At 49.0% G+C, this 22,074-nt stretch overlaps 1 protein-coding gene across 5 annotated transcripts in view; it reads left to right on the top strand.

The window, feature by feature from the left end:
* The window catches only part of PFKM (phosphofructokinase, muscle), a 47,371-nt gene that overhangs the window by 21,077 nt on the left and 4,220 nt on the right, over positions 1-22,074 (top strand). For 4 of the 5 annotated variants that reach the window (XM_027592757.1, XM_027592759.2, XM_027592755.1 and 1 more), the window contains 16 exons: positions 4,341-4,433; positions 11,002-11,075; positions 11,911-11,988; positions 13,362-13,551; positions 13,778-13,943; positions 16,150-16,194; positions 16,630-16,738; positions 16,851-16,946; positions 17,176-17,268; positions 17,841-17,966; positions 19,128-19,192; positions 19,679-19,748; positions 20,494-20,643; positions 21,066-21,136; positions 21,499-21,586; positions 21,667-21,819. In XM_027592757.1, the coding sequence (XP_027448558.1) occupies positions 4,341-4,433; positions 11,002-11,075; positions 11,911-11,988; positions 13,362-13,551; positions 13,778-13,943; positions 16,150-16,194; positions 16,630-16,738; positions 16,851-16,946; positions 17,176-17,268; positions 17,841-17,966; positions 19,128-19,192; positions 19,679-19,748; positions 20,494-20,643; positions 21,066-21,136; positions 21,499-21,586; positions 21,667-21,819 (1,667 nt within the window). Of the gene's footprint in view, positions 1-921; positions 1,015-4,340; positions 4,434-11,001; positions 11,076-11,910; positions 11,989-13,361; positions 13,552-13,777; positions 13,944-16,149; positions 16,195-16,629; positions 16,739-16,850; positions 16,947-17,175; positions 17,269-17,840; positions 17,967-19,127; positions 19,193-19,678; positions 19,749-20,493; positions 20,644-21,065; positions 21,137-21,498; positions 21,587-21,666; positions 21,820-22,074 lie in introns of those variants that run through there. The other variant, XM_027592758.1, reaches the window with a different exon arrangement.

Genomic DNA, 22,074 nt, shown 5'->3' with positions numbered 1-22,074 from the left:
TTATTGAATGGCAAGAATTATTTATATATTCTGGATACCAGTCCCTATCACATATATGATTTGCGAATATTCTGTCCCGGTCTATAGGTTGTCTTTTGTTGGTAACGTTTGCATCACAAAAGTTACTTTTGTGTATTCGAATGGCTTCATCTTTATTCTTATTGTTTGCAGCCAGAATAGGCAGAGGCAGAAACAAAAATAAGTAAGAGGAAGGGCAGTAGAAAGAGCCAGGAGAGGAGAGGTGCCTCTGGAGAGACATTGCCACAAAGCCCTGGGTGGAGAGAGGAAGGAATGAAGAGGATCGAGGAAAAGAGCCACCTTTAGCTCTGGGAGTACTTGGCCCAGGTTCCCGCGGTGGATGCTGTTTGCTTTGTAGCCTCGTATTTTCTCTGAGAAAGGTACATACATGTAAAAGGAGTTTTGCGGTCCCTCTAAAGAAAATACCAGTGTTCAACGTTCCCCCAGGGCAGGGACTCTATTTCCTTTATCTTTTCATCCCTCAGCACCTAATACAAAACCTGGCACCAAGACTTTCCATAAATGTTTGTTTAAAGAGTGAAAGAGGTGGGAGACAATGCATCAGGCCAGAGGGGGAGGTTTATTAGTTGTGGAGGGTGTTTGAATGCAAGGAGCCTCTCAGTCAGTCCCAGCTAGGAAAAAGTTGTCTAGGCGGACAACCTGGGAGGCAACTAAATAATTTCCGATTTCCACTGTGTATAGGAGCTGATTGCTCCCAAGACACAGATGGGGACCCGAGAACCTTCTGGGGAGTGAAGAGACTAAACTGATACCATATCTGAGCCGTCCTTGGGCGAAGGAGCGAGGGGAGGAGAAAGAGGGGAGGGAGGAGGCGGAGCCTCCGGGCCAGCATCAGCCAGTGGAGGTTGGGAAGCGTCTCTTTCCCCTCCCTCGTTGCCTCCACCTGGCTCCTCCCCGCGTTCGCCCAGCTCCCCTCCCCCCTCCCCAAGGACAGTCTGCAACGAAGCCGTGGCGGAGGAGAGCTAAGACTAAAAGGCAAGAGGGGCCCTTGGGTAAAGACCCAGGGGGAAAGCCGAGAGCGAGGTGGGGATGACCGTGCTGGGAGGAGGCGGTGGGGAGAACTGGAAGGAGCGGATGGGAAAAGCAGAGGTGGTATGGCACAAGAAGCTGGAGGGAAGAGGGGGGATGGGTAGGGCCGTCGTGAAGAGTCCTAGACCTTTGGCTATCTCCCTCTGCTTGCACGCACAGCCCCCATCCCTGCCAATCAGGGATGGGTGAGTGGTGCTCGGACTTCGTTGCCCTTGGCTGCCCGACTCCTATCCTGGCCCTCATCCAATTCAAATCAGTGCATCTATGATGTTGCCTCCCTGTAATTTCTACACACATGTGATTTTATATTTAGGTTTTATGTCTATTTCTATGTGTGTGTCACTGTGAATCAATAAGGATGCTTATAGATGAATCTGCATGCATTTTTGTATCCTGTGCCTCTATAACTGGTTTAGAGATGCAGGAGAAGAATCTGAGCTGTTTTTTGCAGGTCAGCACTCCTAACCTTCCCCCTTGTTATGGTGAATTCTCTCCCTCACTGAAGCCCCCAGGGGTGAAAGATCCTTGTGTCGGTTTGTAAATGCTGAGTTCCCAGAGTGAATGAGAAGAAAAAATCAAGGGAATTGGGATCAGCATACTCACGTTTTGTTCTTCCGTTCCCAGATTTTCGCCTTCCTATTTGCACCAGCTAGTTAGTCTTTCTTTCTTTCTTTCTTTCTTTTTTTTTTTTTTTTTTGAGAACAGAAATTTGGAACTGAGCATGCTAGTTAGTAGGAGAGTGCCTCTATCCATGTGTGTTTATTGTATTCCTTTTGCTGTTTGTCATTATATGCTTTCTTAAGTCCTATTTGTATCTGTATGTGTTAGAAATAGAATATGGAGCTATGTTTGTATCCAAGCATATTAAATAAAAGTTTTCATATGGATGTGTGCGTTTCGTATTGTTTGTCAGTTTCCTAATGCTTTCAACAAGGATTTATTGAACTGTTATGTGCATAGACCTCACCAGGCTTTGGTAAGCTGTGGAGAGTTTTTTAAAAAAATGAACATGATCTCTCCCTGGAGGATTGTTCAGTCTAGTTAGGGAAGATGGCTTACAGCAATCATCTATCCCAGGGTCTGAAAATGCTTTCTGTAAAAGGTCAGATAGTAAATATTTCAGTCTTTGCTGGCTATCTGGTCTCTGTCACCATAATCTAAGCAGCCATAGGATGATGTGTGAAAGAATGAGAGTGGTATGGACGCTGAAATTTGAATTTCATGTAATTTTCACACGTCATGAAATTGTTTTTTCAACATTTAAAAATGTAAAAACCTTTCTTAGTTTGCTGCCCTACGAAACCATAAAAAGGGCTGGATTTGGTCTGTGTGCTATATAGTTTGCTGACCCCTGATCTAGTCTGACCTTCTTTTTAATATATAAGAAGCAATTTTAAATACTACATAGGGGCACCTGGGTGGCTCAGCTGGTTAAGCAGCTGACTCTCGATTTTGGCTCAGGTCATGATCTCAGGGTCCTGGGATTGAGCCCCGAGATGGGCTCTGCCCTCAGCAGGGAGTTGGCTTCAGGATTCTCTGTCTCCCTCTGTCCCTCCCCATTGTGCTCTCTCTTTCAAATAAATAATAAATTAAAATAAATACCACATAAAGTGGTGATTAAATGCTAAACGAATGATCCAGTACCAGACAATATGTGATGAGAGGAGGTCCAAAAAGAAACTCTCCTTGACCTGTGGTCGTCAGTGAAGGCTTAATAGACTTAATGTTAATAGGGTTGCGACTAGGACTGGTCTTAAATGATGGAGTGGGTTATCGATCTGTGGAAAGGCCAGGGTGGCCTTCTGGATGCGGGATGCAGTGTGCCCAAGTACACACGTGGGGAGGAGCAAAGTAATGTTCAGGTGATGATGGAGTAGAAAATTCATGGGAGCAAAAGTTGAAGCCCTAGGCAAGGGCTAGATCATGGAAGCTTTGACTGCCAACCCAAGAAGTCAGTCAGCACAGATTATGTGTAGTATGTCTGAGAACCTGTGTCCCCTAATAATGCTATGTGTGTTTGTGTATGCATGTCTTCATGAGTGTCCCATTGCATGTATTTTATTGCCACATATGCAGATTTGTGTGTTTATGTGACCTATGTCTTTGTCACCTTCCCCGATTTCCCCAGATTCACAGCAGAGACAGGAGCTGGGCTTAAAGGTCATCAGCCCCTGTACAAGTGAATGCATCCTCTCTCCACTGAGGCCCCAGGGTCCGGGGACCTTCCCGTGGGGCTTGTTTTGTGTCTCTGATAGAGTGGAGAGGGAAACAAACAGAGGGGGAGCAGCTATTGTAGGCAATTGGGGTAGAGAGAGGGCGCGAGGATCGCCAAGAAGGGAAGGGTAAGGGACGACAGAAGGAAGAATAGGATTTGGTAACCATTTTGCGTCTGAGAGTAAGGAGGAGATAAATTTTAAAATTTAGGTTTTCACCTGGGTAACTGGGAGAGTGATGACTCCGTTGACATTTTAAGGATATAGAAGTGTGTCTTGCGTGTTCCTGTGAGAGAGATAAATAAGCCTTGCAGACAAAAATAGGAATGTGGTCATATGTCATGTGTCCATATCTATGTATATGTGGCCATGATTCTGTTGCTCTTCCCACCTGATAGCATGGCGTGTGAGGCGCAGGGCCTGAAGATGAGTCGAGAGATGCTCAGGAAGCAGGGAGCCTGAGAGGATGGGAGAAGCCGTAGAATGTCTTTTAACCATTCCAGAGCCTGAACCACTGATTTGTGCAAGCTCAGATGTGCATGTAAAACCTCAAACTCCAGTTCCAGCTTAGCCCAATTCCATACAACTGAACTCTAATCTTCACCGTAACCCAGCCTACCCTCGCTTTTCTGCTTCCACTTTGCTGATTCCCGGTCAGTGCCCCAGACCTCATCTGACTCCTACCGTCTGCAGCAGCCCTTCCCTTCATAAAAGGGAGGAATCCTGAGGCTAACTTAACTTTCCTCCCTCCTTTCTCATTTCTGGTCAGTCAGCTGCCCTTCCCCTTGACCTTAGCTTGTTCTCCAAATCGGCTCCAATTGAGGCGGGAAGGATTAGCCAAGACCTTTGCGGTGTTGGGTTTGATTACTGTGGCATTTCAGCTTGTCATTCTGCAGGGGTGAGGCCCTCTTCTGGAAGAAGTCCAAAGTACCCAGGCTGTAAAGCCCGGACTTAGTATACTCAGAGAGCCTGACTGAGGTGGCTCTCACCAGTCTAACAGCCATTTCCCAAGGACTTCGATCTACCTGTGTCTTAACGGGTCATTCCCTTGAATTCTAGAGTGGATCATGACCCATGAAGAGCACCATGCTGCCAAAACCCTGGGGATCGGCAAAGCCATCGCCGTGTTAACCTCCGGTGGAGATGCCCAAGGTAAGGAGGAAGGCCCTGCTTGGGGAGGGACAAAAAACATGGCTGGTGGGCCCCCTTGAGTTTCTTGACTCCCCTCACCTGTAGAACAAGACTATCCTCCTTAATGTCCTCCTGCTGTAGATTCACGTTGGAATCCTGGGCCTTCCCCCAAATCTCTGTCAGGTCCAAGTCCCCAAGTGCTTCTGGATATTGTTTGCTCTGATTTACTCAAATCTTCATAAAACTCCTTTCCAGGTTTTTCTGAAGATTTGGGACCATTTGGGTCCTTTGGTACCTAAAAGACAGGTGTTTCCTCAAGCTACATTAGAAAAAGACTAAAGAGATGCAGTTGTTGAGAAAGCAGTGGTTGGATTCACTTCCAACACATTGGAAGCGGTGGGGAAAGGGAGGGACCAGAATTGGGATTTGGTGGGCTGTAGCCAGAACCTTGGGTTTTGCCTCTGATGTCTGTAGAGTTCCTGCACTGACCAGGGTCCAGCACCTCACTCTGACAGCACATTTCCTTCTACTAGGCACAGTTCTGCTTCGTTCTCTCTCTTCTCTGGCCTCTTCTGCCTCTTGCAGTCCTCCAGCGCTCCAACAAACAGGAACAGTTAATTGGTACAGACCCATAGGGCGGGGTCGGCGGGGGGTGGGGGGGGGACGAGAGCAAGGGCAGAGGGAACCCCTTTCTAGGTTGAGTCCCAGAAACCTGGAAGTCAGGAAAACCAGGTGTGTGGAAAAATGAAGTGGGAGATAGGGAACGTGTGATTTTTTTTTTTCTCCTTTGATGGTCTTGTATATTCTAGTTTATAATACCTTGAAGAGAGGCAGAGGGACATGGACACTGTGCTGGGAAAAAGAGAGAAGGAAAGAGATGTCAGCCAGTGTCCCCTTCGCTCTGCTCTGCTCTCCCTAGGCTTTCTAGACTTCGTGTTAAGCACCCACTTTGTTTAGAGCCCTGTCCTGTATGTTGTGAAGAAGTTGATTTCCTTGGGGAATGTGTAGTTTTAGGAGGAGAGATAACATACATTCCTAGAGTTCTTATGTAAGGCTCATAAATAACAATAATCAAGTGTCCTTAGCCCAGGAGAACCCATGTATGTAATGAAATGCTAGGCCTTGGTAGGATTAACCAGGGAAGGTTAATGTACCTTCCCAGACAAGGTAGATTTCAAGAAACCGAACTCTTCGAATTGAATGGATTCTTGCTTCAACAGTGCCTGGTATGTAGTAAGTGCTAAATAAACGTATTCCTAATTAAATGCAAAGGGAATTATTGAGCACCTGTGTAGCGAGCAAGATGGTGGGCACTAAGGATACATCGATGAAAAGGTCACACGTCGTCTTTGCACTTATGATCCTTCTCATTAGTAAATCTAGACTTTAAATATGTTTTTAAACTAATGTTTATTGAGTTACACCTGTGGTATATACCATGAACACGAGAATGCTAGCACAAGGATGCTTAGGGAGGAGGGCAGAGAAGTCTGAGTTCAGGAGTGGCCAGATTAGGAATGTGCAGCCCTGCTTGAGGCTGACCCGGCTTCTCTTGCTTCTCTGTTCTCTCCTTGAAAGAATCCCTTGCTACATAAACTCTGAGTGTTGACCCTAAAACCTTGGTAGGGTGGCTTGTGAAATTGGATTAAGTGAAGCAAGAGCCTGCTAAAAATCCAAGGGAGGTATATGAAGTTAGGAAATTATGAAAAAGAAGGGCTCTCTGGCGAGGGAAGGAGGTAAAAGAAGAGAGCGAGAGAGAGACCTAGAATTTAACTTGGGTCTGAGAGCAGCAGAGCCCTTCCAGCTTCTGATCCTGAGCAGAGAAACCCTCTTTTTTTTTTTTTTAAAGATTTTATTTATTTATTTGACAGAGACAGCGAGAGAGGGAACACAAGCAGGGGGAGTGGGAGAGGGAGAAGCAGGCTTCCCGTGGAGCAGGGAGCCCGATGCGGGGCTCGATCCCAGGACCCCGGGATCATGACCTGAGCCGAAAGCAGACGCTTAACGACTGAGCCACCCAGGCGCCCTGAGAAACCCTCATTTTAGAGGGACTGTCACCTGCTTTAAGGGAAGATCGTCCTTCATGGAGGCAGGGGCTAACATAAGCTGATTTCTGGAGGGCCAGCTGGACTGAGGCCTGTGGGAGCCTGTGAGAGGCACAGTGTCCCGAGGGAAATATCCCACTGCAAGGCCACGTAACATCACAGGTGCATGGGAGTAGTTGGTACAGGATGAAAGTAAGAGAGGCAGAGAAGCAAAGCAGAAAACTCAAAGTAGAGCCGAGAGGTCCCAGCTGAAGGAGCAGCTCAAATACAGCAGATAGGTTTAATGATCTTTAGTTTTCCCGGGGAGAGGAGGACATAGAAATGATTTTTCCCCAGAGGCTGTGGGCCACTTGGGAGAGTGAGGTCAGGCTGTGTAAAATCCAGAGAAGCCACAGTTCTGTCACCCCCTGAGTTCAGCAAAGCTCATAACTTCTTAAAGTAGAAAGAGGCCAGAAAGCAGACAGCCTGAGCTCAGAAGCTGGGCTGAGTAGATACGAATCCTAATTCCTGCTTCAGCCCAGGAATGGCCCCAGCTCTGCTCAGTCATACCACATTTGGGCTTATGACATCGGCTTGTTTGCTGGAAAGGATCTCAGCCATCTGCTCTAGCCCTCTGTCTTCAGATGGGTGGTCCACTCTGAATGCCTGTTTATCCTGTTTGTAAAGGTTTTAAAGGTTTACAGGAACAGGGATTCGATGACCTCTCTGGATTGCTGTTCTAGGACTCATAATTTTGATTACATATGCAGAAGTGTAATTCAGATCTAACATTTATTTCTCATGTTGGAATTAAGGGATTTTTTTTTTCCTATTCAAAGTTCAGTTAAGGTAGAAAGAAACTTTTTAACATCTGCTTTCAAAAAGGTAGTGACCAACTCATTTATTAGTCTTTTTTGTCTCATGTCAAAGAGACCTGTCACCCGTAGTTCTCCCCAAAGCCTCTTCCCTGCAGGCTGTAATTAGAAACTCCAAAGTACATGCCTCTGATGTTCTCCAGAGCCCCTCTCCTGGCTGTACCCAGAATACCCCCTGGGTGGTGCCTGTAATCTTATCCTTCGTCTTGCTTCTAATAAGTCAGACAGCTGCAAACACAGGGTTATTTAGGGCATCGTGGAACAGCCAAGAAGATCCTGGCCAGGACTGGTCTGGGGCCAGAATAGGCCAGTAATGTTAAGTAGGAGAGCCCAAAGAATTACTGGGACTCCCTAGTAAAAGTTACGTATACATCCCAGCCTGTGATTTCTAGGGAACTGGGGGTTTGAGACGCACATAGAGGGGATGATGAAGGGAGCCCTGAAACTTGGTTCCTAGGGAAACAGCTGTCCACCTTAGAGGCAGGAAGGATGGCCTCTGGAGGTTGATAGGAATGAGGTAAGAAGGTAAAGGGAGGAGAGAAGAGAAAGAATCTTCTTTTCTTGTGGGATTTTTTTTTTCTGCCCCATGGATTTGGATATTTCCTACCCACCATCTGTTGTTTACTTTACACTTAAAACCTTTTAAGTCATTTGTTTTTCTTAAATCTTTTCTCCCCTACCCTTACTCAGTTTGGGAGTGGGAAACAGCATTCCAACCTATAAATTTCAGAAGAATGTTTTTTCCTTATTTCTTAAGATTACAGATTCATACTCCAGAACTCCAGGTATCCCATAGAGAATCCCACAGGCCTTTTCAAAGTCTAGAAAATAAATAAACAATAGTTTCATTTCTGTTCTGATCCTACTGACTTTATACCTCCTTCCCAAATCACTGATGACTTTGCATTGACTCTTTGTTCTTTTCATACACACAGAGTTTTCCTAAAGCTTCTGAGAAGCCCCTTCCCATCACAGATTTTTCCGTCTTGATCCAACCCTTCAATAGTCTAGACTTCTGGACTTCATGTGACTTTGCCTCAGGGGTGGTGGAAGTGAGCTTTGACATTAGTGCTCACCAGGGACTCTTGTAGGCAAGCCCAGTCTTCCAGTTCTTACCAGAGATCAATTATCGGAAGCATTCAGCACTGTTCCGACTTCTTGAAACTGCCCCCTTTGGCTTCCAAGACATCACTAAGACCTGGTTTTCCTTCTGTCTTTCTTGCTGCTCCTCCTTAGTCTCCCTCCTGGATCCCGTTTTCCCCTACCCGTTCCTTCAGTATTAGTTTTCCTCTGCATTCCGTTCCTTGCCTTTCCCATTCAGATTCTACATATTCTCTTGAGACAGCTTCTTCCAAGTCCACGTGGATGTCCCGCAAGAACTTCAGGCTCAACGTCTCCCAATATGAATGTGTCATCCGCACCCCCACCTGCCTGACTCAAAACCTGCCTCCACTCAGTTAATCGCACCACTGTTGTACCCTGCGCCTGAGTCATTCCTGGGGCTTTTCCATCGTCCTCTCCCACACGTTGAAATCTAACCACATAGCTGTGCTTCTGCTTCCTAGGTGTCTCCTTGTCCAGTGTCTCTGTTTTGTCCCAAATGCCACTCTCCCAGTCCAGGCCCTCATCATTTTTGCCTAGGCTGCCAGATAGCCATCTCCTCCCAGCTTCCTCCGTGTTGCTGCCATGGTGATCCTTCTGATCTGCGCAGAGCATCGTGTCTCTCCACTCTCAAAATTCTTCGATGATTCTCCATCATTTGCGACTTTTTTGTCCTAGGTCACAGACCCCTTTAAGTATCAAATGAAAGCTGTGGACCTTCTCCCAAAGGAAATTCCCGTGCCCAGAAAACTTTTCATGCAGTTTCATGGGGTTCATGGATTTCCTGAAACCACCACCCGTGGATCCCCAGTCAAACCTTGGCCTACAGAAGAGCCACAGTTCCTCACGTGGCATGCAGCTGCCTGCCTACCTGTGTGGCTTCATCTTTCACTGCTTCTGTCTTCCTGTCTTACAGTTTATTCTTCATAGTACTGGATTTTTTAAAGATTTTATTTATTTGAGAGAGAGAGAGTGAGTGAGAGAGCACGAGCCAGGGGAGGGGCAGAGGGAGAGGGAGAAGCAGGCCCCCCACGGAGCAGGGAGCCCGATATGGGACTTGATCCCAGGACCCTGGGATCATGACCTGAGCCGAAGGCAGATGTTTAACCGACTGAGCCACCCAGGCGCCCATCTAAGGTTGTTTCTTGACTCTTGCCTTCGTTTGTGCTACTCTCCTGCCTAGAACACTCTCACCTAAAGTGTCCACCTTACAAAAAAGATTTATAAGGATATTGTCCTTTAGGTTTCAGGTCAAATGCTGTCATTTCTGTGTAACCTGTCCTGACTTCCTCCTGGAAGCTGAGATGCTCCTTCTCCTTGTTCCCACTGTGCTTTGTATGTACCTCCTTCATATGGATCCATGTTGTAACCATATATTCTTTGCAAGTCTTGAGGACCATTACCAAGTCCTTTATCTTCGTATCCCTAGACTATATCATTCACCGCTGTTTCCCCAGTGCCTGTATAGTGCCTGGAGCATGGTAGGTATTCAGTAAATATTTGCTTAATGAGTGAATGGACCTTTGATTTGACTTGGCGTGCATAGCTGTCTATTACCAACCCCACTCCCACCTCCCCCCCAAAAACAGACATTCTGGTCTTTTTGATTCTGTTCCATTCCAGGTAGTAGTTCATGATGGATTTTAGTCTGCTGCTGCAGATTTTTCTAATTACTGGTTTCGCTAGTGCTCACTGATATATGATATTTCTCTAGGCAGGATTGAGGACCATAGGAATAGATTTTAGATTGAAACAACAACAACAAAAAAATGGACTGGCATATCTGGGGGAAGATAGTTAAAATGGTTCACAAGAAATTGATCTATCTTGGCTCTCAGATTCCTTGAGCATCACTGTGAGCCCCTCCTCCCATTACAAGGCAGGAGGGGGTTACCGGGATCGAGACCCAGGAATGTCTTCCATCTCTCACCGGGGAAGCTCTGCTTAATTTTCAGTTATCAGTAACATTGGTTCTAGCATGGGGGCCTTTATAGCTTCCACCGTGTGTTGTGTGTTGTGCAGGGTGGTTCCTCCACAGTACTCGTGGGAGAGACGGTTCTCGTCACTGTTTCCAGTAGCTACTGGAAAGGAATGATACTGCAGTAGGAGAAAGGGGAAAGGCTCTCCTCTCTGTTTTAGTCCTAATTAGTTTTAGTTCTAATTGTTTCTCCCAGTGGGGAGACTGGCTCTGTGACCATGACCTCTTTGAACCTCAGTTTCCAAATCTGTAAAACGGAGGTAGCTTCAGGGTTGTGGATAGGATTAAATGAGATGAGGTTTGACAAGCATTTAGCAGTGTCTAACACGACAGTAAGCATTCAAGATTATGATTCCCCGGATTGCCCTGGCAAGAAAGGGTCTTAGGAAAGATGGGATTTTGCGGGGGAAGGGAGAGGAATCAGGGGTATCTGGAGCTACATAAACACTGAACGTGGTAATTCAGTGTTAGTGGGAGGCCAGAAGACTTGGAGGAGAGGAGTATTCCAGATTCGGAGAAAAGCCTAAGAAAAGGACTGAGTCGTGTCTTGTAGTCCAGGCTGCTTTTCTGAGGACTAACCTCTCCCTGTCATCTTTCCTCCCTCCTTGCAGGTATGAATGCTGCTGTCAGGGCTGTGGTTCGAGTTGGTATCTTTACTGGTGCCCGTGTCTTCTTTGTCCATGAGGTTGGTTCTCTACTTTGTTCTCTGTCATTCTTTCTCTGTTTTCTGCTCCTCCCTCCCCACTTCTTCTTTCCTCACCTCCCAGTTACATGCTATGTCTGCCCTGTCTCAGCTCCCAGTCTCCATGAGTGTCCCCCGCCACTTCTGTCTCCGATAATGACGGTGGGATCTAGGGGTCTGCAGACTCGGTCCTCATGGTGCCCAATTTAAAGGAAGAAGTAACTTTCTCTTCCCCTTACCTCCACCAAGGCAAAGCGAAAAGCTGAAATGAGTATTTCGCAGAAAATTTAGTATATCCAGAGATACAGCCTTTGGAGGGAAGAGCCTCCTCAGATTTCTGTAGCTTCCCGAACCTTCTGAGGCTCTAACTCCTCTTCCCTCCTCTCCCTTCCCTCCCGTTCTTTGTCCACTCTTCCCTCTGTGAGGTGTATCTGCCTTCTCCCTAGTGCTATCTTTTCAAGTCCCACTTCTCTCCCACCTTCCCTCCCGCACCCTTCTCTTTTTCCCTCTACTGTTACCAAAGCCATCTGTTATGTAGTTCCCTGGGAAGCAGATTGGAACACTTGGGATGAGCCAGAAGGAAGAGGAATTAGGATGAAATATCAGGAAGGACATCCTGCCCTTTTGAGATTGTGAGAAACTAGAAGAGGGTATTGAAAAGTTGACGTCTTCTTCCTTGGGCCGTTAACTATGACAGTGTCATGGGCATCCAGGAATCAGTAATGGGAGAAGGTGAACTGATTCTCAGAGAACTTCTTCCCTGGGATCCTGTCTTAATCGTGGGGGGTTAGGGAGAACTGGCCAAGCAGAGGCTGAGTGGGTGTACTGTGCCCCGCAGGGTTACCAAGGCCTGGTGGATGGCGGAGATCAAATCAGGGAGGCCACCTGGGAGAGCGTTTCGATGATGCTGCAGCTGGTATGTCCCCGAGGACCCCTGTCCCATGTTTGTCCTGTCCTCATTGCACCCCACTGTGGTTTGGCCTCACAGTTGCCCAAGTCCCCCCCACGTGGCTGGATGTGAAGGGTTCTATGACAAGAGAGATGCCACGATTGCCCTTTACTCTTTGACATCAGGAAAACATCACCCTGTTTTCCTAGGGTGGCTTGGGGACGGGAGTGTAGTCACAGGACAGTTTGCTCTTTATAGAAAGGTCATAGGCAAGACTTGAGGAGCTGGTGCGTTGGCAGGACCTGCTCTGGGGTCACGGGGAAGGTCTGGCCATGAAAATAACCTTACCAGAGGACTGGAGCCAGGGCCAGAGGTAGAGCCAAAATCTGCCAGTCCTCATGTGATGGTGATAAGGTCACCTGAAACCAGAGTGTTTAAGGGAGGAAGGAACCAACACAGCGCTTTCGAGTTTCCAAAAACACCCTAAGATTATGCTGATTGTATCCACAGCCCTTTGTGCGATACTTTCTCTAAGTCAAATACCTATTTTCTGATTTACCGAAAAATCTACAAATTACATTTGGATCCCCATTCTTTACCTCGAGCCTCTAAAAATCCATGGGCAGAAATTTAGTGTGCAGTGCTTCATGAAGGTTCTTTTAGGCAATAGTGCCTGCTGTACAGTAGTCTGAGAATGAGCCAGAATTCTCCATCAATACTCCCAAAGGCATGGATGCCAGTAGTTTATATGATTTGTGAAAACCCTAAGTATACTTACCTCTCTTGGGGTATCTATAATTCCCTGGGGATACTCAGAGCTGTTTTTCCTTGTGAACACATGGGTGGGTATTGTGTCTCCTTCCACTAGCACCCTAGCCTGAGGAGCAAAGAGGAAATTGGCAGTGCCTGGTTACAGTTAGAAATCAGTGAGTTCAAGAGGGGAAAACGTACTACCAAGCACATTGGGATGAACTCCTAAGAATAGTTTGGATGCAGTCTGATAAAGTCAGGTCGCTGGGGAGAGTTTCCAGGACCAAAGGCAGTGCTGTTTCTTACACTTCTAGGAACATGTGAAAGACAGCAAAAGCCAACAGCATGGATGTATTCCTTTGCTCTCCTTGAGGATAATCACTTTGATGACAAAGCCTTCAATGAAATGGGTTGATCTTAGACTTCCAAGAGGTGTAGCAGAATATAAGGAGTGACCCTGTGATAGCTCAGCCAGCATCATTTCTCTCTCCTTTAGAAAGGACAAATGACTCTTAAGGATGTCGGGGCACTGCCTAGAAAGGCACGTGGTTATGACAGCCCATCAGTGCTGGAATAGGGGGAATCTTAGCATGCTGTGCCCAAATTTGGCTGTGTCCTCTGGGGAGCTGACTTCTACCTCTTCCCCACAGGGAGGCACAGTCATTGGAAGTGCCCGGTGCAAGGACTTCCGGGACCGAGAGGGGCGACTGCGAGCTGCCCACAACCTGGTGAAGCATGGGATTACCAATCTGTGTGTCATTGGGGGTGATGGCAGCCTCACTGGGGCTGACACCTTCCGTTCTGAGTGGAGTGACTTACTGAATGACCTTCAGAAAGCGGGTGAGACGTTGTTGTCACGAGTGTGGTTTGTGCGCATGCACACACAGCCCTCTCCTCTCGTCGGAGGGAATCGTTACCCAGACACAAACAGGCAGCCTCTGCCCTCCTTGTTCTGCCATTGCTTTATGGTTCCCATTGGCTGCAGCCCCTTCTCTCCCCAGTCACCTGCTCTTTCGGCGTGCCGGGCACCTCACCCGGTGGCTCCTGGTTTGCTTCTCTTTGTCAGGTAAGATCACAGCAGAGGAGGCTACCAAGTCCAGCTACCTGAACATCGTGGGCTTGGTGGGCTCCATTGACAATGACTTCTGCGGCACCGATATGACCATCGGCACCGATTCCGCCCTGCACCGGATCATAGAGATCGTGGACGCCATCACCACTACTGCTCAGAGGTAAGGAGACAGCGTAGGAGGGTGGCCACTGGGACCAGCTAAAGGGCTGGCATCTAGAGAAGAGGAACGCATGGGAGCTGTAGACTCAAACGACCCATTTGCTGGGGGCCGGAACGCTGTTTTTGTTTTTTTTTTAATTTTATTTTATTATGTTACGTTAATCACCATACATTATATCATTAGTTTTTGATGTCGTGATCCATGATTCATTGTTTGCATATAACACCCAGTGCTCCATGCAGTACGTGCCCTCTTTAACACCTATCACCAGGCTAACCCATCCCCCCATCCCCCTCCCCTCTAGAACCCTCAGTTTGTTTTTCAGAGTCCATCGTCTCTCATGGTTCATCTCCCCCTCCGATTCCCCCCCTTCATTTTTCCCTTCCTACTATCTTGTTCTTTTTTTTTTTTTAAACATATAATGTATTATTTGTTTCAGAGGTACAGGTCTGTGATTCATCAGTCTCACACAATTCACAGAGCTCGCCATAGCACATACCCTCCCCAATGTCTATCACCCAGCCACCCCATCCATCCCACCCCCACCACTCCAGCAACCCTCAGTTTGTTTCCTGAGATTAAGAATTCCTCATATCAGTGAGGTCATATGATACATGTCTTTCTCTGATTGACTTATTTCACTCAGCATAATACCCTCTAGTTCCATCCATGTCGTTGCAAATGGCAAGATTTCGGGGGTTTTTTGATGGCTGCGTAATATTCCATTGTATATATATACCACATCTTCTTTATCCATTCATCTGTTGATGGACATCTTGGCTCAGACCCCATCAAAAAGGAGAATTATAGACCAATATCCCTGTTGAGCATGGATACAAAAATACTCACCAAAATACTAGCCAGTAGATCCCACCGTACATTAAAAGGATTATTCACCACAACCAAGTGGGATTTATTCCAGGGCTGCAAGGTTGGTTCAACATCCGCAAATCAATCAATGTGATACACTACGTTAATAAAAGAAAGAACAAGAACCATATGATCCTCTCAATAGATGCAGAAAAAGCATTTGACAAAGTACAGCATCCTTTCTTGATCAAAACTCTTCAGAGTATAGGGATGGAGGGCACATACCTCAGTATCATAAAAGCCATCTACGAAAATCCCACAGCAAACATCATTCTCAATGGGAAAAAACTGAGAGCTTTCTCCCTGAGGTCAGGAACACGGCAGGGATGTCCACTCTCACCACTGCTATTCAACATAGTATTAGAAGTCCTAGCCACAGCAATCAGACAACAAAAAGAAATCAAAGGCATCCAAATCGGCAAAGAAGAACTCAGACTCTCACTGTTTGCTGATGATATGATGTGGAAAACCCAAAAGACTCCACCCCAAAACTGCTAGACCTCATACAGGAATTCAGTAAAGTGGCAGGATATAAAATCAATGCACAGAAATCAGTGGCATTCCTATACACCAACAACAAGACAGAAGAGAGAGAAATTAAGGAGTCGATCCCATTTACAATTGCACCCAAAACCATCAGATACCTAGGAATAAATCTAACCCAAGAGGCAAAGAATCTGTACTCAGAAAACTATAAAATACTCATGAAAGAAACTGAGGAAGACATGGAACACTGTTTTTAACGAAGAGTTATCCCTAGAGCCCTGAAATTGCACTGCCGTCTAAATGCTATAGGTTTGCCTCTTGTCATTGTCTCGCCCACTGTCCACACTGTAGCTCTGAGGGCTTGAATACCCCTGGGGTTTCCCAAGTGATTAGTGTCCAACCTGAGACAAATCCAGGGAGCCCCAAACCTCAGCTCCCCTTTCAGCCGAGTCAGAGCGATCGTGGAGGCCGCCGCCGTCCCTGCTCAGAGTGTGAGAATGGGAGGACAGCAGGTAGCAGTTCGTCAGGGTAATCCTAGCGGATTCCAGGCCAGTCGAGTCCTGACTTCTTCACTTCACTTCCCTTCCCTCGCTCTCCTTCCCTTCCTGGGCCCCTCGCTCCCTGGAACAGAGCCCCAGGACTGACACGTTTTACTGCTGTGTTTTAGCCACCCTGTGGCTGACGTGTTTCCCCTGGAGTCTTCCTGGTCTCGCAGGAAGCCTGCTGGAAGGCCTAACAGCATAAATGCATCTCCCAGGGAGGTTTCATGGCCTGGATGTGGGTGGCGGCTTGATCTTGGCCAGAGGGACACTAGGACTATGTAAGCCCTCTCTCTGTCTCTCTCTTGCAGCCACCAGAGGACGTTTGTGTTAGAAGTGATGGGCCGGCACTGTGGGTAAGATCCCCATCTTGACTCACTGATTCTGTGGTACCAGCAATAGCCTTCTCTTCCCCGGAGAGTCCAGAGAGGTCTCCCAGGGATAGCAGATCTGGAGGTGTACGTGCTCCTCTGGGTGTGGCCCCTTCCCCTGCTTCCAGCGCCCCCCCCCCACCTACCTACACGTGCAGGTGTGTCACACTCCAGTGTGAAGGGACACACAGTGCTCTGAGATTAGAAGCCACTGTGGTAAGTGAACGTGACTAAAGGTGCTCTTCAGGGGCAGGATCCCACTGAGAGGCTGTCTCAATGGTGCGCTTACCCTCCCCTAAGAAGGAAACCACAGATCCTCAGACCTTCCACTGACTATGGGGACAGGCAAACCCACTGGGTACGGGTGAGGCTGTTGGTGGAGTGTGGCTCCTAGCGTGATGCTTCTGCCTCTCATCTCAGATACCTGGCCCTTGTCACCTCCCTCTCCTGTGGGGCTGACTGGGTTTTTATTCCTGAATGTCCACCAGATGATGACTGGGAGGAACATCTTTGTCGCCGGCTCAGCGAGGTACTGGCACTTTATTTTGCCCTTAAAAAAACCCTCGCCTGTTCCACTGATGCTGCCTTTCCCGTCCATCAGTTCCCCTCCATTGACCCTTCTTCTCTTTGCTCTCGACCAGACAAGGACCCGTGGTTCTCGTCTCAACATCATCATTGTGGCTGAGGGTGCGATCGACAAGAATGGGAAACCAATCACCTCCGAGGACATCAAGAACGTTAGTAGAATGAAGCCAGAGAGGCCTTGGACACCATCCCCCTTCCCTAGTGATTTCTGAGTCTCCCCTTAGTGCTTCTGCACATCTCTCCCCAAGTTTCCTGCCCCTGGGTGTCCAAGGCATCGTGACAAGATAAGAGGCTAAGCCATCGGGGCGTTATCTTAGTCTCTGCTTGTTTTTGGTCTTTGACTCTGTATCCCTCTCCCTGTCCCTCTTTTGGTCTCTTCAGCTGGTGGTAAAGCGTCTGGGATATGACACTCGGGTCACTGTCTTGGGGCATGTGCAGCGGGGTGGGACACCGTCAGCCTTTGACCGAATCCTGGTGAGTCGTGGGGTCCCGGGGCCCTGGCGTCTTAGAACCTGTAGTCCACAGAACTGCGCTTCACCATGACAGGGGTGCACCCCGCTGACCATGCTGCCCGCCCGCAGCCTCTGGATGGCACTGGGCCTTGACCCATTCTCGTTCTGTTGCAAAAACTGATGGGGAACTCTATGCTCCCCAAACGGTGAGCTCTCAGATCTCCACTTTGAGCATTAATAACATTATTAAGATCTAACTTCAGACACTCAGATTGAACCCTCTTATCCTACTTTCATTGGAAGAGAGAGGCCATACTCTTCCTTATTTTATCAGTGAGAAGGGAATATTATTAAGCGTCCGTAACCTCCTTGATTACTACAGTGGACATATTCCCCTGAACCAAATAGAATGGCAAGAGGATGAGGAATCATCAAGCTTAGATGAAATCTGAGTAGGGAGGTAAAGCCCAGTGAGTTCTTGACTATAGTCCTCAAATATGCGGCTCAACCCTGTGATCTGGAAGGGCCTCGAATGCCCTGACTCTCCAGGCTGAGTCCTGAACCAGACTGTCTTTGCTCCCTTGGCTCCTGCAGGGCAGCAGGATGGGTGTGGAAGCCGTGATGGCGCTTTTGGAGGGGACCCCGGACACCCCAGCCTGTGTGGTGAGCCTCTCTGGGAACCAGGCTGTGCGCCTGCCCCTCATGGAGTGTGTCCAGGTGGTAAGTACTGACCTCCGCTCCACTTCCTAACAGTCCCAAGCCTGTCTTGGAGCTGGAGCTTAGAGGGAAAGAGACCCACTTCCAGGGCCACTGGAATAGGAGCAGATGGGAAGGCAGCATGGTGTAGTGAGAGTCAGCTGGGGGAGGAGTATATAGTAGGCTTTGCATGGGAGCTGTCTCCTCTCTGAGCCTCAGCGTCCCCATCTGTAAGTGTTCCTAAGGAACGTGAGAGATGCTACATCCTACCGAGTGATGAGACCCCGTATCGCACAATATCCAACCTCAACTGCTTTCGCCACATCTTTGTTGGAAGAGAAATGCAGTATCTCTCTGATTTTTAAAAGCAGGGATATTATTAAGGTCTGGCTGGCTAGCTTATATGTTTCTATGGTTTCCACCTTGAACGTGTTTCTCTGAACCAACATGAGGTTTCTAACGCTCACCCTGAGGGCTGTTAGAAGGAGTAGTGGGAAGCTTTGTAAAGGGTCTGATGCAGGACCTGGAAAACATTGAGTGCTCAGGGGAAGGTGGCTCTTATATGAAGGAATCCCTCCTCCGCTTACCACCGAGCAGACATTGCAGCTGGGAGCTAAGGGGTCTGGCCGATTCTCAGGGCTGGTCCGCGTGCGCAGGGCCCGCTTCTCTCTGAGCCTTGGGGAGTCCCAGCAACTTGCAGCACAGACAAGCTCCAGCCTTGCTTGGAACTGTGTCTCCAAAAGCCCAAAAGCGAAAGTACTGGCTCACGGAGAAGAAATCAGTAGCTGGGAAACACCCGGCGAGGATTAACCTTTCTTCCTGACTGGGCTGTCTGGGGGATCCTCTTCATTTCCTCAGTTTAGAGGCCACCTTGAGGTTGCGGCCATGGGCATGGGATGGAGGCAGAGGCTATTCTGTCTATGAGCACTCCTCCACTCTGCCTGTGTTCTAGTAAGCAGAGCATTGAATCATCTCCTTCCTTTTGCTGCTCATTACTCCCCAAATTAAGGAAACACAAAGATACTTCTTTCTGTGAAAGTTCAGGGAGCTCAGAACAGGTGGGGCACCTGGCGGGCAGGATCCAGCCGTAAGTGAGGAGACGGGCAGAATCTTCCCATGGCGTAGAAATCCAGCTGCGTAGAGCCCTGCCCCGTCATCCTGATTCTCGCTGTGCTCCTCCCTCAGACCAAGGATGTGACCACGGCCATGAACGACAGGAAATTCGACGAAGCCATGAAGCTGCGAGGCCGGTGAGGGAATGACCAGAAGCTCACTAGCTACAGAAATCAGATACGGGAATGAAGCAAAGGAAAAAAAAAAAGGGACATAGCTTCAGACCCAAAATAGGAGTTTCTGCCTCCTCTTTTTATTTTCTCTGCAACAGGGTCTTCCCCAGGGGAATGGGCTGTGAGGGGACCAGGAGGAACAGTCCGTCGCAGGGACACTCTCCCGGGGACTGGCCTTCCGTCATCTGGTGTTTCTATGTGTGGATTCCAGCTAGGGCTTCCGTTTCTCTAGGCCAAGGGCAGCGTCTCCTGCTGAGCGCAGGGCCCGGGAGAAGAGCACCCAGGGAGGGATGGACTGCTGGGCGGCCCCCGTCAGCCCCTGCTTTGTCCCAGTTACTCTCCGAGATTTGCCCTGTGGAACTTCACACAGCGAGCAAAACCCCAGGCCTCCTTGGCTGCTGGCATGGGGAGTGGCCTGGAGACACCCGACTCTCTCTCTGCTTTTTACAGGAGTTTCATGAACAACTGGGAGGTATACAAGCTTCTGGCTCATGTCAGACCCCCAGTCTCGAAGGCGCCGGTGAGTTCTCTGCCCTTGACCCTCTCCTTCTCTCAGTCTCCCCGTCTGAAGCGCTTTCTCCGCTCCACGCAACTTACTGCCTGGCCACTTTGATTGCCCCCCTGTCATCTTCGGTACCGAGTCCCTGACCCTACCAAGAACTCTCTCAGCCACCCACGATACCAGCCCCATGTTCTTAGTGTACCCTGGGCGTCTCGAACCCAAGACCCACATCCACTTTAGGACTGACAAGGTAGGTTTTTGTATTATTTCCCCTGGGCAAATCCGGGAATAAACCACTTCTGAGTGTACTTAAGCCACTTCCTCGTTGCAGTGGTGGTTCTCAGTATTCAGTGTATATCAGCATTATGTGGGCTGCTCATTAAACATGCAGATTGCTGGATCCTTCCCACAGAGAGGATTTAGATCCGGGCAGGGGCCAGGAATATGCAGGTTTAATGGCATAAAGATCAAGTGGTCCAAGGATCATGCTTTGGAAATGCTGCTCTGGAAGGTCTCATTCGTTATGTAATGAATGATGTCCGGGATCAGGGACGGCAGCCTTGCTTATTGATTTGTGGAGTTTTGCTTCCATAGTAGAGGGAGCAGGCTGCGCCGGCATTCCTCTGTTGTCCAGAGGCACGTGTCCTGCTCCTAGGACCACCAGGGACCCAGAGTTGGGCTTCCATGACTGATATCCCCTTCCCTCTGCGGGGGTTTCTGTGCCCGTGTCTTCCCTGCTCCCTGTCCGCTTCCTGCCCCCCAGGGTAGCACGCACACCGTGGCCGTGATGAACGTGGGGGCCCCGGCTGCAGGCATGAATGCTGCTGTGCGCTCCACCGTGAGAATTGGCCTCATCCAAGGCAACCGGGTGCTGGTTGTGCACGACGGCTTCGAGGGCCTGGCCAGGGGTCAGGTACGGGGACTAAAGGGACGGAGGGCACATAATCTGGGGCCGAGGAGCGGGCGTGGGGAGGGTAAGCGTAGCAGGGGTGTCCGTTCTCTTTCTTTCCGTTGTCCTCCACCTTGCTTTCCTCCCAGGGTGTGAGCAGAAGTAAATACTTAGTTTTAGGGCAATATGAACAGGCAGGAGCCGCTAAGACGAACGATTTGCAGGCAACAGACCTTATTTCTCTCTCTCCCAAAGCTCACTGCGGCGCCTGGCATAAGTGGGCGCTTAATATTTGTGAACGAGCAATAAGGGTGGAGGAAGTTCTTTGAGGTGGGGAAAAGCCGATGCCTGGTGTTCCTCCGCCAACCAGGGGGTGTCAGGGTGGGCTCAGAACTCAGGAAGTGGTGTCAGTCCACAGTGCACATGCGTGTGACCTTTTCCTGCAGATCGAGGAAGCTGGCTGGAGCTATGTGGGGGGCTGGACTGGCCAAGGCGGTTCCAAACTTGGGACGAAAAGGTAAGGGGCATCATAGGAGCACTTCCTCCTCGTCACCCCTAAAGATGTCCCTTGAGTATGGGTGTCAGTTCATTCGGTCAGCATCTACACTGCTGTAGCCTGGAACTTTGGTCCCCAAGCTCACAGTTGCCTCAGTGGGGGCAGGCATGCCCATCCAGCCATCTTTTAGCAGCTCTGGCAATTTAAAGCCCCAGGGTGGGCCGTTGGACAGTGGCGAGAGGTGGCCTAGGGAAGGGGCCACAGGCCAAAACATTATACATAAAGCACCTTCTAATTCTGGCTTTTCTCTCCCTCAATTTTGCTGTCCCTTCTCCAAATTCCATTGCCCCATCGCCCACCCCTGCCCCACCCCGTTCAACTAGGACTCTCCCCAGGAAGAGCTTTGAGCAGATCAGTGCCAACATCACTAAGTTTAACATTCAGGGCCTTGTCATCATCGGGGGCTTTGAGGTGAGTGCCCTCCCCTCCCCTCCCCTCCGGCCCCCCCCCTTTCCCTCTCCCCTCATTGCTGCCCTCGCGGCTCTTCTCAGGCTTACACTGGGGGCCTGGAACTGATGGAGGGCAGGAAGCAGTTTGACGAGCTGTGCATCCCGTTTGTGGTCATCCCTGCTACGGTCTCCAACAACGTCCCCGGCTCGGACTTCAGCGTGGGGGCTGACACAGCCCTCAACACCATCTGCACGGTGAGAGCCCACCACCACCACCCCCTCCCAGGCTTCTGGCCAGGACTGTAGTCCCTGGACTGCGTGTGCTCCTGGAAAGTGAGCTACTTTTTTGGTACCAACCAAGCGAAGTGCTTGAGAAGTGCTTCTCGAAGCGCGGGCCTTTACACGGGCCTTATTGGTCCCCACGTGTGGGGCTCATTCTCACCTGCGAGTCCCCAACCTAGAAAGGCGCCAGTACTCTGCATACCAGATGGTTTCTTCTTCCTGAGGGCC

Source organism: Zalophus californianus, chromosome 9 (genome assembly GCF_009762305.2).
Source record: "Zalophus californianus isolate mZalCal1 chromosome 9, mZalCal1.pri.v2, whole genome shotgun sequence".
Lineage (NCBI taxonomy): Eukaryota > Metazoa > Chordata > Mammalia > Carnivora > Otariidae > Zalophus > Zalophus californianus.
The sequence above is the reverse complement of the archived record's forward strand: the minus strand, read 5'-3'. Positions and strand labels throughout refer to the sequence as shown.